General features: G+C 44.6%; 1 protein-coding gene across 2 annotated transcripts in view; it reads left to right on the top strand.

Moving 5' to 3' along the window:
- CUBN (cubilin) overlaps positions 1-15,769 on the top strand; it is a 260,102-nt gene that overhangs the window by 192,413 nt on the left and 51,920 nt on the right. For both annotated transcript variants that reach the window (XM_084860471.1, XM_084860472.1), the window contains exons 51-54: positions 1,000-1,143; positions 5,090-5,211; positions 6,899-7,124; positions 8,990-9,177. In XM_084860471.1, the coding sequence (XP_084716597.1) occupies positions 1,000-1,143; positions 5,090-5,211; positions 6,899-7,124; positions 8,990-9,177 (680 nt within the window). The remainder of the gene's footprint in view (positions 1-999; positions 1,144-5,089; positions 5,212-6,898; positions 7,125-8,989; positions 9,178-15,769) is intronic.

Genomic DNA, 15,769 nt, shown 5'->3' with positions numbered 1-15,769 from the left:
CACACAATCGTTGTTTACAGGTTCTTTAAACGATGTTGTGACCCTCCAGTTTTGCTTTTGTTTCTTATCTTAAGAACACTTTTGCAGGGTTTTTTAGACTGGGGAAAATGGAATATTATTTGTGAAATTGAAAGAAAATGTATTTACCTACTTGTGTAAGAGAGCAATCCTACTTCCCCTAGACAGCATCTGGAGGAGATAGGATTTTTTGGTTTCCCAGCTATGAGCTCGTAAGCCAGAAAACTATGCTCCCTGCCCCCTCCCCCTCACTCTCATAGCTGGGTTGGAGAGAACCATACTGCCGCCACCTCCATGCTCATAATACGGAGCATGGAGGGGTGAAAACAGGGCATTCCTGAGGTGGGGGTGGGAAGAGACCACGGAAGCTGTTTTAGACAGCTTCCTGTGTGGTCTTCATCCCTGTACCCACCCCCTCCCCAAAGCTGCACCTAGACACGCGAAAACGCGTGTCTAAGGCAAAGTGCAGGGTGGCTGCAGCACAGAGGGAATCCTCTCCTCCGTGCTGCTTCTGCCCTGCACTGGATAGGCGGTCGCTTCCAACTTCAGGACTGTACCCTAACTGTGTTATTCCACTCTAGCACAGTGCCACCTAGACGTAGTAGAAATGCAGGAAAGGAAAAGCTCTTTCTGTGAAGCTCAGATCTCAATTCTGTGACAAAACCAAAATTAGATACATACAGTAGATTAACAGCCTCGTCTAGAAAAGCTCTAACAAGAGTTTAAACAAAACACACTATCCTGAGTTGAGATGTAACAAAAAAAGTGTGACTTGTTTAAAAGTGAAGATGGTTGCTTCTAATCTCCTCCTTGTGGTTATGAAAGAAGATGGGAGGGGATATGATTAAGCCATCGTTGCCGATTAATAATAGAAGCATTAGGAAGCCAAGATGTCACACAATAACTTTGTAAACTTGCTTGTTTTCAGGGATACAAGTTCAAATGGCTTTAGGTATTTCATAGAATATTTTTTTTACTTAGGGGATTCTGATGGAGAGCTCCTATACAGACTATGCAGGGCACCTCGAGAGCCAGTACTAATAGCAGCCCCTCAGATCTGGATGCAGTTTTTGAGTAATGCTGAAAATACAGACAAAGGATTCTTTATCCAATACTCTTCTCTAGGTAAGTTGAATACTACTTTCATTGTGTATACCAATTCTAACAGGTTTTTGTTGTTCAGTCGTTCAGTCGTGTCCGACTCTTCGTGACCCCATGGACCATCGCACGCCAGGCCTTCCTGTCCTCCGCTCTCTCCCGGAGTGTGCTCAAGTTCATATTCATTGCATTGGTGATGCTATCTAGCCATCTCATCCTCTGCCGTCCCCTTCTCCTTTTGCCTTCAGTCTTTCCCAGCATCAGGGTCTTTTCCAGGGAGTTTTCTCTTCGCATTTGGTGGCCAAAATATTTGAGCTTCAGCTTCAGTATCTGTCCTTCCAATGAGCACTCAGGGTTGATTTCCTTTAGGATGGACTGATTTGACCTCCTTGCAGTTCAGGGGACTCGTAAGAGTCTTCTCCAGCACCACAGTTTGAAAGCAACAATTCTTCAGCGCTCAGCCTTCCTTATAGTCCCGCTCTCACAGCCATACATTACTACTGGGAAAACCATAGCTTTGATTAGATGGACCTTTATCGGCAAGGTGATGTCTCTGCTTCTTACTATGCTGCCTAGGTTTGCCATAGCTTTCCTCCCAAGGAGCAAGCGTCTTTTAATTTCATGGCTACTGTCACCATCTGCAGTGATCTTGGAGCCCAAGGAAATAAAATCTGTCACAGCTTCCATTTCTTCCCCTTCTATATGCCAGGAAGTGATGGGGCCAGATGCCATGATCTTCGTTTTTTTAATGTTGAGTTTCAAACCAGCTTTTGCACTCTCCACTTTCACCCTCAACAAGAGGCTCTTTAGATCCTCTTCGCTTTCTGCCATTAGGGTGGTATCATCTGCATATTGGAGGTTGTTGATAATTCTCCCAGCAATCTTAATTCCGACCTGTGATTCATCCAACCCGGCGTTTCTCATGATGTACTCTGCATATAAGTTAAATAAGCAGGGTGACAATATGCAGCCTTGTTGTACTCCTTTCCCAATTTTGAACCAAGCGGTTGTTCCATGTCTGGTTCTTACTGTTGCTTCTTGACCCTCGTACAGGTTTCTCAGGAGACAGGTAAGGTTGTCTGCTACTCCCATCACTTGAAGAATTTGCCACAGTTTGCTGTGATCCACACAATCAAAGGCTTTAACGTAGTCAATGAAGCAGAAATAGACGTTTTTCTGGAATTCTCTTGCTTTCTGCATGATCCAGCGAATGTTGGTGATTTGATCTCTAGCTCCTATGCCTCTTCGAAACCCAGCTTGTACTTCTGGTAGTTCTCGGTTCGCATACTGCTGAAGCCTAGCTTGTAGGATTTTGAGCATCACCTTGCTGGCATGTGAAATGAGCACAATTGTGCGGTAGTTTGAACCCTCTTTGGCGTTGCCCTTCTTTGGAATTGGAATGTAAACTGACCTTTTCCAGTCTTGCAGCCACTGTTGAGTGTTCCAAATTTGTTGGCATATTGAGTGCAGCACTTTAACAGCATCATCTTTTAGGATTTTAAATAGCTCAGCTGGAATACTGTCATCTCCGCTAGTTTTGTTGTTACTAATGCTTCCTAAGGCCCACTTGACTTCACTCTCGAGGATGTCTGGCTCAAGTTCAGTGACCGCACTATCATGGCTATCAGGGACATTCAGATCTTTCCTATATAGTTCTTCTGTGTATTCTTGCCACCTCTTCTTAATCTCATCTGCTTCTGTTAGGTCCCTGCCTTCTTTGTCCTTTATCATGCCCATCTTTGCACAAAATGTTCCCTTGAGATCTCCAATTTTTTGAAGAGATCTCTAATCTTTCCCATTCTATTGTTTTCCTTGATTTCTTTGCATTGTTCATTTAAGAAGGCCTTCTTGTCTCTCCTTGCTATTCTCTGGAACTCTGCATTCAGTTGAATATATCTTCCCGTTTCTCCCTTGCTTTTCGCTTCCCTTCTTTCCTCAGCTACTTGTAAAGCCTCATCAGACAGCCACTTGGCTTTCTTGCATTTCTTTTTCTTTGGGATGGATTGAGTTGCTGCCTCCTGAACAATGTTACGGACCTCCGTCCATAGTTCCTCAGGCACTCTGTCTATCAGGTCTAATCCCTGAAATCTATTCCTCACCTCCACTGTATATTCATAAGGGATATGATTGAGGTCATACCTGAACGGTTTAGTGGTTTTCCCTACGTTCTTCAATTTCAGCCAAAATTTTGCAAGAAGCAGCTCATGATCTGAGCCACAGTCAGCTCCAGGTCTTGTTTTTACTGACTGTATAGAGCTTCTCCTTCTTTGGCTGCAAAGGACATAATCAATCTGATTTCGAAATTGACCATCTGGTGATGTCCATGTGTAGAGTCGTCTCTTGTGCTGTTGGAAAAGAGTGTTTGCTATGATCAGCGTATTCTCTTGGCAAAACTCTATTAGCTTTTGTCCTGCTTCATTTTGTACACCAAGGCCATGCCTGCCTGTTATCCCCGTGATTTCTTGACTTCCTACTTTAGCATTCCAATCGCCTATGATGAAGAGGACATCTTTTTTTGGTGTTATTTCTAGAAGGTGTTGTAGGTCTTCATAGAACCGATCAACCTCAGCTTCTTCGGCCTCAGTGGTTGGGGCATAGACTTGAATTACTGTGATGTTGAATGGTTTGCCTTGGATTCGTACTGAGATCATTCTATCATTTTTAAGATTGTACCCCAGTACAGCTTTTCCCACCCTTTTGTTGGCTATGAGTGCTATTCCATTTCTTCTAAGGGATTCTTGCCCACAGTAGTAGATATGATGGTCACCTGAATTAAATTCGCCCATGCCTGTCCATTTTAGTTCACTGATTCCCAAGATGTCGATGTTCAGTCTTGCCATCTCATGTTTGACCACCTCCAGCTTACCTTGACTCATTGATCTTACATTCCAGGTTCCTAAACAATATTGTTCTTTATAGCATCGGATTTTCTTTTCACCACCAGACACATCCACAGCTGAGTGTCCTTTCGGCTTTGGCCCAGCCACTTCACTCTTTCTGGCGCTACTTGGAAATACCCTCTACTCTTCCCCAGTAGTATATTGGACACCTTCCGACCTGAGGGGCTCATCTTCCGGTGTCATCTCTTTTAGCCTTGTGATACGTTCCATGGGGTTTTCTTGGCAAGAATACTGGAGTGGGTTGCCATTTCCTTCTCCAGTGGACCACATTTTGTCAGAACTCTCTGCCATGACCTGTCCGTCTTGGGTGGCCCTGCACGGCATAGCTTATGGCTTCACTGAGTTACACAAGCCCCTTCGCCACAACAAGGCAGTGATCCCTGAAGGGGCCTAACAGGTTTTACTGATGTACAAAAATGACAGAAGATACAGTCCTTGCAGAATACTGCACATAGACTTATGCGCAAAAAGCACTGTGAATCACCCATACACACAAGATTCCTGGTGCTTTTTGTGTACAGTCTATGGACACAGACTTCTGCTTGCCATGTTTTTTAAAAACATGGTGACTGCTGCGGAGGCAGACAAGTCTTGGCAAGTTGCGGGCTGCTCGCCAAGCGCGGGGGGGGGCTCGAGCTGTGGGGAGGTCTCAGCCGGCGCAGCTCAGCGGGTGCGGGCACGGGCGATGTGATGGATTTGCAGACCAAAATGAGCACCAGCACCATCCCTAGAGACAGAGTGGAAGGCAAAAGGCACAGGGCCAAAAATTCCCAAAATTCCAGCATACTTTAGCTTAAAACTTTTACCACCAATAACTAAGCCTTATGAGAGGCATTTCAACCTTTTACAATGGGGACAAAAACTGCAGCAAAGCTGGGAAGCCACTAAAGAATCAGTAGTTGGGGTGGGGAGCTTCTGAGAAACCCTAGAAGGCCAAATTGAGACCCTTAGAGGGCTGGATTTGATCCTGTTCTTCACCCCTGCTGTACAGGATAAAAGCATAAGATTGGCATGTCTGCATTTCTGTTGGTCATACATGAATGCTTCTTCAAATATCTTGAATTTTATTTCAGCCTGTGGTGGCGTGAGGGAAGCTGAAAGTGGAATTATTTCAAGTCCCAACTTCCCAGAACCTTACAATAGTTCTAGTCTTTGTTCCTGGCTCTTGATAGCACCAGAGGGGCATACCATCAATGTGAGTAATCAATAATCCATAGACAACAAGGCAAGTTTTAAATTATTTGAAATTTGGGCTGTGAAAATTAGATTCTGATTTCAGTTAAAAGAGATACAAAGCAGGTAAGGGGATACATTTTTTCCAGGTCTGCATACCTTGTTATTTACTAAGCTGAATAGCTCATGAGCCATTACGGTTCACCCAGGGCTCAGTAAATGCCAAGTTTTAGCTCCATGCCTACCTAGGTTTAAAAAAACAGGGAGGTCATCAAACACCTTGGAGGCTACAATAAAAGGCATGTGGGTTACATTTGGCTTGGTAGGTCACAATCATGCAGGCCAGATTTAGTCTCACAGTTTCTGCTGTGGGAATGTGGACGCAAGCTTTTAAGTTATGCACAACTCTTCATCAGGCTGAATAGTAATTTTACTGATTCCCATCAGTGGATAGAACAAGGCTACTCTCTACTGCAAATACTTCTACTCATTTCATTTAGATAATTATAAATCGTATCATAAAATCAGACAATCATAAAATATTTATTAGTATACAAAGTCTATCTGCTCCTGAGATTTTGGGTTCAGATTTGCCACTTCTTGTTGTGAATTGCCCAGAGAGCTTCAGCTATGGGGTGGTATAGAAATATAATAGTAATAATAATAATAATAATAATAATAATAATAATTCTTGGTAGCCTGTTTACTATTATGCTGGAATGACCACTAACAAAGGCTCAGCACTATGCCGTATCAGTTAGTGACTACTGGTGATTCTATTTAGCACCTTCTGCTAAACAGAAAAGAAAGGAAGTCGAGTAAGAGCACAGTCCTATGGGATGGCCACTCTATAGATGGAGGGATCTGAGATCGGAGCCCTCTGTCTATCCTAAGCCCTGGCAGGCAGGTCAGGAGGAACAACTGAGTCATTGTCATTTCCTGTTCCTGCTGTTCTAGCATATTTAGCTAGACGGGCCTCTGAGCCCAGCTGGCTGACTTACCTCTTGGTGGGCAGAGAGAGGAAAGTGGATCCACGTCTATCCTTCCCCTCCCCACCCACAGCTTGCCCCCTTTTCTCCCCCCCCCCTCGACACTCTTCCAAGGTTGTTGTTGCAACTTCAGAAGAGGGGCCACTGCAGAGCATTTAGTGGCAGCTGCAGGGGGTGGGGGGATGAAATTCCTGTTTGGATTTCCCCGCCTGAGACCATAGCTGCATCCATGGTATTGTGGGGTGGCGGGAATCCACAATATCTTATTGCTTCTGGGACGCCTTCTTAGGGACCATAGGATTGTTCCGCCCGTGAACTGTACGTATTACTTTAACTACGTATTTAAAATGAGTTTGTGCAAAAAGAGATCTGTGGTGGATAGTAATGCTATATACAATTAAGTGGAGATCACCCAATGTGTTTTTTCAATCCCAAACTAAACCCACTTTATACACAGCATTGTAGTTCTGTATTCTACATTGAACCTTTGGCTACACCCCAAAATTAATTTTCAAAAATGGAGCAATCCGGAACTTTAAAAATAAACTTCTGCCTGTAACACCAAGAGAATTAAACAGAAGTACCAGGGTCATCTTTTGGAACTGTAGCATATTAGTTATTTGCATCATTGAACCAGAATCCCTAGATTGCTCTGTTTCTGATATATTTTTGCAAATATAACCGCGTGTTCACAGTGCTCACTTTGTCACCACCCCACAGCTTACCTTTGTGGCCTTTAAAACTGAACAACACAGGAGTTGTAATTGGGACTCGGTCACAATTCTGAACGGCGGATCTCCTAGTTCTCCCATCATAGGACGATATTGTGGAACGGCATCGCCAGGCACCATTCAGTCAGGCTCCAATCAGCTATTAATAAACTTTTACTCTGATGAGTCTGTGCAGGGAGATGGTTTCTCTGCAACGTGGACTTCAGATTCTTTAGGTAAGTAGAAAACTTAAATTCCTTCCTCTTTATGTATAGAAGTAGAATCCACCCATCTCTGGATATCTTCATGGATGGCGGGGGGGGGGGGGGGAGAATAAAATGTCTCCATTTCCAGAATGAGCAACAATTTCAATTTAAGGAGAGCTTCAGTAATTATTTTACCTTAATCTCCCCTGCTCCCACCTCCACTCAGAACTTGAAGTTTCTAATATCTCATCTTTTTATATGTTAATCGCACTTTCTCCCTGCAGACCATTAGCACTCATTTTTGTAAAATTATGCTGCTACCTGTGAAGGCAAAAGTATAAGAAGGATTTCCAAGGATCCTGTATTTTTGTTCTCTTTTTTGCTGCAAGCACAAGCCTTTCTTGAATAGGCTCTTATGCTAGAAGTAGACAACAGGGTTTTTTTTTCCCCAGGAAGCTGAAAGGGGAATGATAGAGCCAACATAATCCATTGCATGTGGACCCTCTCCCTTCTTCTCTGTTTCTCTTTTTTATGTTCTACTATTGCCTCTGGTCAAACAAGTTTTGCAGGTTTTTGTAGTGCTCCAAAAACCTACAAAACCTTCTTGAATGGAAATGGATCAAAAATAAGAAGTATGTATGTCATGGGCAGCAATGACTGTATGATACCATTTTCAACTCTATTCAAAATGGTTGTCTGTCTTTTAGCTTGATGCAGGACCCATTTTCAGGACCTGCACTAGTGTAGCAACTGCTGCTTGTGCTCTTTCCAAGATGTTGGTACAAAGGCAGGGACAGCTGAGGGTTGGATCCAGTGCTGGTCTTCTGCTAGTGGAATGGAATCCACTAGTAGAACGGATTTCCTCTTCTCCCGCATGTCCAGCAAATCTACTACAGAGCGGGAGGAATAGAAGAGGATGGGGAAGTCCCGTTGTACCAATAGAAGTCCCATTGCATGAGCTAGCAGTTGTCCTGTTGCATCCAACCAAGTGTGTGATGGCAGGTGGTACCTGCAAGCTCTTCATAAATTTGACTGATTGATTGACAGCTTTTATACTCCTCCCCCTTAGCCAAAAGGGCTCCCAGAGTGGCTTATTTGAACTGCAAGTTTGCAGTCACACTGGTAGAGAGCCCCCTTAAGGCAATTCACAAAACAATTTCAAAAATAAAAGACCATCATTTTTTAAAAACATAGCAAAACTGTTCAATACAGACAATAAAATAGCATTGATCATTAAAATTCTTCAGCTACAGGCCAACAGTCAAGCAGTTCATAATAGTTTAAGTTAGAGGCAGATTCAAACAATTAGGTCTTAAGGCCCTATTTAAAAGCAGGCAATGAGAGAGCCAGGTGCATTTTGCAAGGCAGGGAGTCCTGCAATGATGGGGCCATCACCAAAAAGAACTGCAGAACTGATCATGAGAACCGGCTAATTCTCATCAAAAAATGATCTTGAAGAGCGCTCTGTGACAGCGCTCTTCAAGTACTTGAAAGGCTGTCACAGAGAGGAAGGCCAGGATCTCTTCTCCATCATCCCAGAGTGCAGGACACGGAATAATGGGCTCAAGTGACAGGAAACCAGATTCCGGCTGAACATCAGGAAAAACTTCCTGACTCTTAGACCAATACAACAATGGAAAAATGACCTAGGGAGGCAGTGGGCTCTCCCACACTGGAGAGGCTGGACAGCCATCTGTCAGGGATGCTCTGACTTGGATTCCTGCATTGAGCAGGGGGTTGGACTTGATGGCCTTGTAGGCCCCTTCCAACCCTACTATTCTATGATTCTATGATCTTTTCCTAATTCTCATGAGGAAAAGACTGTGTATTGTGGAGAAAGTGATCTTCCATTCATATGTGTTTGACCGATTCTATAATTTCCAACATTCTTGCAGGATGTGGTGGTATTCTTCATTCAGAGAGTGGTACCATCAGTTCTCCCCACTGGCCACACAACTTCCCTACTAACATTAGGTGCTCCTGGACAATAATTACCCACATAAGCAAACATTTGGAGATAATTTTTGATGAAAACTTCCAGATACCAGATAGCAATGGACAGTGTCAAAGCAATTATGTGAAGGTATGTCCACCATCATGCTTTGTCAATATTTTAGACTACTGTAATTGTGAATACAGTTTGCTGTGCAAGCACTTTTAGGTTGGTGAAGCAAGCCTAAGAATTGACCTACAGGTAAGTAGTAGCATTTACTCTGTAAAGCATCATGCACATGGGTGCTGAATGAATGGATAAATAAATGAAAATAGCAACTAAATATGTTTAAAACAAAACCATGATTACATGTCGCACTTGTAGTGGATAAATCGGATTAATGGGGAGAGCAATCCTGTGATCCTGGGCGAGCATCCTAGGGACCATAGGATTCTTCGGAGTCCTCCCTCCAAGGCTGTAGACACTGCTACGACTTCAGAAGGGGGACCCTGGATCTGTCTGCTGTACAGGTGCTGTTGATGGGCAACCACAAGGCCCAGCTCATCCTTCTGATGGCTCTTTATCTTTATACCGGACTTGGACCGGACAGCCTTTCAAATAGAGGTTGCCTTCAAAATAGAGGACAATACTATAAAGGAAGATGCTGTAGGAATTGGGCCCGGCACCTCTGCAGATGTGTCCAAGAAGACAGGGGAACTGGTTCTGAGTCAGAAAGGGAGGGGGAGGGGAAAGGAGTTGTTAAGGTTTCAGAAGGGGGAGGCGATGTGAATAACATTGATAGAGAGGGTGAAGCCCAGTTGCAGTCTAATCAGTTGGATGACAGCCAGACTGGGCCCTCCCCTGAACCCGTGGGAATGCAGGCTACTTTTACCCAGGTAGTAGTTGTTGTTGTTGTTCAGTTGTTAAGTCGTGTCCGACTCTTCGTGACCCCATGGACCATAGCACACCAGGCCTTCCTCTCCTCCGCTCTCTCCCGGAGTGTGCTCAAGTTCATATTCATTGCATCGGTGATGCTATCTAGCCATCTCATCCTCTGCCATCCCCTTCTCCTTTTGCCTTCAGTCTTTCCCAGCATCAGGGTCTTTTCCAGTGAGTTTTCTCTTCGCATTAGGTGGCCAAAATATTAGAGCTTCAGCTTCATTATCTGTCCTTCCAATGAGCACTCAGGGTTGATTTCCTTGAGGATGGACTGATTTGACCTCCTTGCAGTCCAGGGGACTCGTAAGAGTCTTCTCCAGCACCACAGTTCAAAAGCATCAATTCTTCGGCACTCAGCCTTCCTGATAGTCCAGCTCTCACAGCCATACATTACTACTGGGAAAACCATAGCTTTGATTACATGGACCTTTGTCGGCAAGGTGATGTCTCTGCTTCTTACTATGCTGTCTAGGTTTGCCATAGCTTTCCTCCCAAGGAGCAAGCGTCTTTTAATTTCATGGCTACAGTCACCGTCTGCGGTGATCTTGGAGCCCAAGAAAGTAAAATCTGTCACTGCTTCCATTTCTTCCCCTTCAATATGCCAGGAAGTGATGGGGCCAGATGCCATGATCTTCATTTTTTAATGTTGAGTTTCAAACCAGCGTTTGCACTCCCCGCTTTCACCCTCAACAAGACGCTCTTTAGATCCTCTTCGCTTTCTGCCATTAGGGTGGTATCGTCTGCATATCGGAGGTTGTTGATAATTCTCCCAGCAATCTTAATTCCGACCTGTGATTCATCCAACCCGGCGTTTCTCATGATGTAGTCTGCATATAAGTTAAATAAGCAGGGTGACAATATGCAGCCTTGTCGTACTCCTTTCCCAATTTTGAACCAATCGGTTGTTCCATGTCCGCTTCTTACTGTTGCTTCTTGACCCTCGTACAGGTTTCTCAGGAGACAGGTAAGGTGGTCTGGTACTCCCATCCCTTTAAGAATTTGCCACAGTTTGTTGTGATCCACACAATCAAAGGCTTTAGCGTAGTCAATGAAGCAGAAATAGACGTTTTTCTGGAATTCTCTTGCTTTCTCCATGATGCAGCGAATGTTTGCGATTTGATCTCTAGTTCCTCTGCCTCTTCGAAACCCAGCTTGTACTTCCGGTAGTTCTCGGTTCGCATACTGCTGAAGCCTAGCTTGTAGGATTTTGAGCATCACCTTGCTGCCATGTGAAATGAGCGCAATTGTGCGGTAGTTTGAACACTCTTTGGCGTTGCCCTTCTTTGGAATTGGAATGTAAACTGACCTTTTCCAGTCTTGCGGCCATTGTTGAGTGTTCCAAATCTGTTGGCATATTGAGTGCAGCACTTTAACAGCATCATCTTTTAGGATTTTAAATAGCTCGGCTGGAATACTGTCATCTCTGCTAGCTTTGTTGTTTCTAATGCTTCCTAAGGCCCACTTGACTTCACTCTCTAGGATGTGCGGCTCAAGTTCAGTGACCGCACTATCATGGCTATCAGGGACATTCAGATCTTTCCTGTATAGTTCTTCTGTGTATTCTTGCCACCTCTTCTTAATCTCATCTGCTTCTGTTAGGTCCCTGCCTTCTTTGTCCTTTATCATGCCCGTCTTTGCACAAAATGTTCCCTTGAGATCTCCAATTTTCTTGAAGAGATCTCTAGTCTTTCCCATTCTGTTGTTTTCCTCGATTTCTTTGCATTGTTCATTTCAGAAGGCCTTCTTGTCTCTCCTTGCTATTCTCTGGAACTCTGCATTCAGTTGGATATATCTTCCCCTTTCTCCCTTGCTTTTCGCTTCCCTTCTTTCGTCAGCTACTTGTAAAGCCTCATCAGACAGCCACTTGGCTTTCTTGCATTTCTTTTTCTTTGGGATGGATTGAGTTGCTGCCTCCTGAACAATGTTACGGACCTCCGTCCATAGTTCCTCAGGCACTCTGTCTATCAGATCTAATCCCTGAAATCTATTCCTCACCTCCACTGTATATTCATCAGGGATATGATTTAGGTCATACCTGAACGGATTAGTGGTTTTCCCGACGTTCTTCAATTTAAGCCGAAATTTTGCAAGAAGCAGCTCATGATCTGAGCCACAGTCAGCTCCAGGTCTTGTTTTTACTGACTGTATGGAGCTTCTCCATCTTTGGCTGCAAAGGACATAATCAATCTGATTTCGATATTGACCATCTGGTGATGTCCATGTGTAGAGTCGCCTCTTGTGCTGTTGGAAAAGACTGTTTGCTATGATCAGCATGTTCTCTTGGCAAAACTCTATTAGCTTTTGTCCTGCTTCATTTTGTACACCAAGGCCATGCCTGCCTGTTATCCCCGTGATTTCTTGACTTCCTACTTTAGCATTCCAATCCCCTATGATGAAGAGGACATCTTTTTTTGGTGTTAATTCTAGAAGGTGTTGTAGGTCTTCATAGAACCTATCAACCTCAGCTTTTTCGGCATCAGTGGTTGGGGCATAGACTTGAATTACTGTGATGTTGAATGGTTTGCCTTGGATTCGTACTGAGATCATTCTATCATTTTTAAGATTGCACCCCAGTACTGCTTTTCCCACCCTTTTGTTGACTATGAGTGCTACTCCATTTCTTCTAAGGGATTCTTGCCCACAATAGTAGATATGATGGTCACCTGAATTAAATTCGCCCATGCCTGTCCATTTTAGTTCACTGATTCCCAAGATGTCGACGATCAATCTTGCCATCTCATGTTTGACCACCTCCAGCTTACCTTGATTCATTGATCTGACATTCCAGATTCCTAAACAATATTGTTCTTTACAGCATCGGACTTTCTTTTCACCACCAGACACATCCACAGCTGAGTGTCCTTTCGGCTTTGGCCCAGCCGCTTCACTCTTTCTGGCGCTATTTGGAAATACCCTCTACTCTTCCCCAGTAGCATATTGGACACCTTCCGACCTGAGGGGCTCATCTTCCGGCGTCATCTCTTTTAGCCTTGTGATACGTTCCATGGGGTTTTCTTGGCAAGAATACTGGAGTGGGTTGCCATTTCCTTCTCCAGTGGACCACATTTTGTCAGAACTCTCTGCCATGACCTGTCCGTCTTGGGTGGCCCTGCACGGCATAGCTTATGGCTTCACTGAGTTACGCAAGCCCCTTCGCCACAACAAGGCAGTGATCCATGAAGGGGATGTCTAATACTAATGCTGTCTAATACCATACTTACTATGCTGTCATAGCTTTCCTCCCAAGGAGCAAGCGTCTTTTAATTTCATGGCTACAGTCACCATCTGCAGTGATCTTGGAGCCCAAGAAAATAAAATCTGTCACTGTTTCCATTTCTTCCCCTTCTATATGCCAGGAAGTGATGGGGCCAGATGCCATGATCTTCGTTTTTTTAATGTTGAGTTTCAAACCAGCTTTTGCACTCTCCACTTTCACCCTCAGCAAGAGGCTCTTTAGATCCTCTTCACTTTCTGCCATTAGGGTGGTATCGTCCGCGTATCTGAGGTTGTTGATAATTCTCCTGGCAATCTTAATTCCAACCTGTGATTCATCCAGCCCGGCATTTCTCATGATGTACTCTGCATATAAGTTAAATAAGCAGGGTAACAATATGCAGCCTTGTCGTACTCCTTTCCCAATTTTGAACCAATCGGTTGTTCCATGTCCGCTTCTTACTGTTGCTTCTTCACCCTCGTACAGGTATCATAGGAGACTGGTAAGGTGGTCTGATACTCCCATCTCTTTAAGAATTTGCCACAGTTTGTTGTGATCCACACAATCAAAGGCTTTAGCATAGTCAATGAAGCAGAAATAGACGTTTTTCTGGAATTCTCTTGCTTTCTCCATGATCCAGCGAATATTGGCTATTTGATCTCTAGTTCTTCTGCCTCTTCGAAACCCAGCTTGTACTTCTGGTAGTTCTCAGTTCATATACTGCTGAAGCCTAGCTTGTAGGATTTTGAGCATAACCTTGCTGACATGTGAAATGAGTGCAATTGTACGGTAGTTCAAACACTCTTTGGCATTGCCCTTCTTTGGAATTGGAATGTAAACTGACCTATTCCAGTCTTGTGGCCACTGTTGAGTGTTCCAAATTTGTTGGCATATTGGATGCAACACTTTAACAGCATCGTCTTGTAGGATTTTAAATAGCTCAGCTGGAATACTGTCATCTCCGCTAGCTTTGTTGTTAGTAATGCTTCCTAAGGCCCACTTGACTTCACTGAGATCATTCCGTCATTTTTGAGATTGTACCCCAGTACTGCTTTTCCCACCCTTTTGTTGACTACGAGTGCTACTCCATTTCTTCTAAGGGATTCTTGCCCGCAGTAGTAGATATGATGGTCACTTGAATTAAATTCGCCCATGTTTGTCCATTTTAGTTCACTGATTCCCAAGATGTTGATGTTCAATCTTGCCATCTCATGTTTGACCACCTCCAGCTTACCTTGATTCATTGATCTTACATTCCAGGTTCCTAAACAATATTGTTCTTTACAGCATCGGATTTTCTTTTCACCACCAGACACATCCATAGCTGAGTGTCCTTTCAGCTTTGGCCCAGCCACTTCACTCTTTCTGGCACTACTTGGAAATTCCCTCTGCTCTTGCCCAGTAGTATATTGGACACCTTCCGACCTGAGGGGCTCATCTTCCGGCGTCATATCTTTTAGCCTTGTGATATGTTCCATGGGGTTTTCTTGGCAGGAATACTGGAGTGGGTTACCATTTCCTTCTCCAGTGAACCACATTTTGTCAGAACTCTCTGCCATGACCTGTCCATCTTGGGTGGCCCTGCATGGCATAGCTTATGGCTTCACTGAGTTACGCAAGCCCCTTTGCCACAACAAGGCAGTGATCCATGAAGGGGACCTAGGTAGTTACTTGAAGCCTATTGTATTTTGCAAAGCTTGCTAGGAAAGCTTGTTGTAAATTGCTGCATAAGGAGACTGTCTACATAACAAAAAAGTAATTGACTGGAAAAACGACTTGACAGCTTGTCTACAAAGGAAGCTAGGGGCCGGGTTCATGGGAACACTAGGCTGAAGCCAGGGTGGACCAGGGGTTGCATAGGCGTGGGATGGAGTGGCCCTCAGTCTTCTGGATCCAAAGCCCCTTCATTCACTGGGATGGCCCAAAGAGCACCATCACACTATGCCAGCCTGGGGCTGGTGTAGCAAATTCCCCTCCCCACTGGAGCAACATAGGGGAAATAAAGAGAAACAAAAATCAGTGCAGAACAAAGCAAAGTAAATCTGCCTCCCTCTCCAAACCTCCTGCCCTGGCCTATGTGAGCTGGTAGGGTGATAGGAGGTGGCAGACTATCTGCCACTTTGCACACCCCAACCCCACTTAGGATTGCACCTAGGGATGTACGAAACTCACTTACCTTTTTGCAGAATCTCTCGCAGTGGGGGGGATGGGGGGGGAGGTGATCCAGTCCTCCCCCCCGGAATCCTCGATGGCCAGCTCCGCTCCATGGCCAGGCTGCGGAGCAGCTGGCCAGGGCCGTCCGCAGCCAGATTTCCGGCTGCGGATGGGCTGCTGTGGACGCAAATGGCGGCCGCCATAGCGGCCGCCATTTGCGTCCAGCCAGGCAGCCGTGATAGGCTACGTAAGAATTTACATAGCCTATCACGGCTACCCCCCCAAAAAAAACCCAGCATACACAAATGGCAGCAGCTACGGCAGCCACCATTTGCATTCCCGATTTTTCGCCGATTTTTCTTACGTAAATATTTACGTAAGGTAAAACGGCAAAAAAAGGGGAACGCAAATAGCATAGTGGGCGCTATTTACGTC

Source organism: Heloderma suspectum, chromosome 5 (genome assembly GCF_057233095.1).
Source record: "Heloderma suspectum isolate Gila_16-S chromosome 5, 16-S_ref, whole genome shotgun sequence".
NCBI lineage: Eukaryota > Metazoa > Chordata > Lepidosauria > Squamata > Helodermatidae > Heloderma > Heloderma suspectum.
The sequence above is the reverse complement of the archived record's forward strand: the minus strand, read 5'-3'. Positions and strand labels throughout refer to the sequence as shown.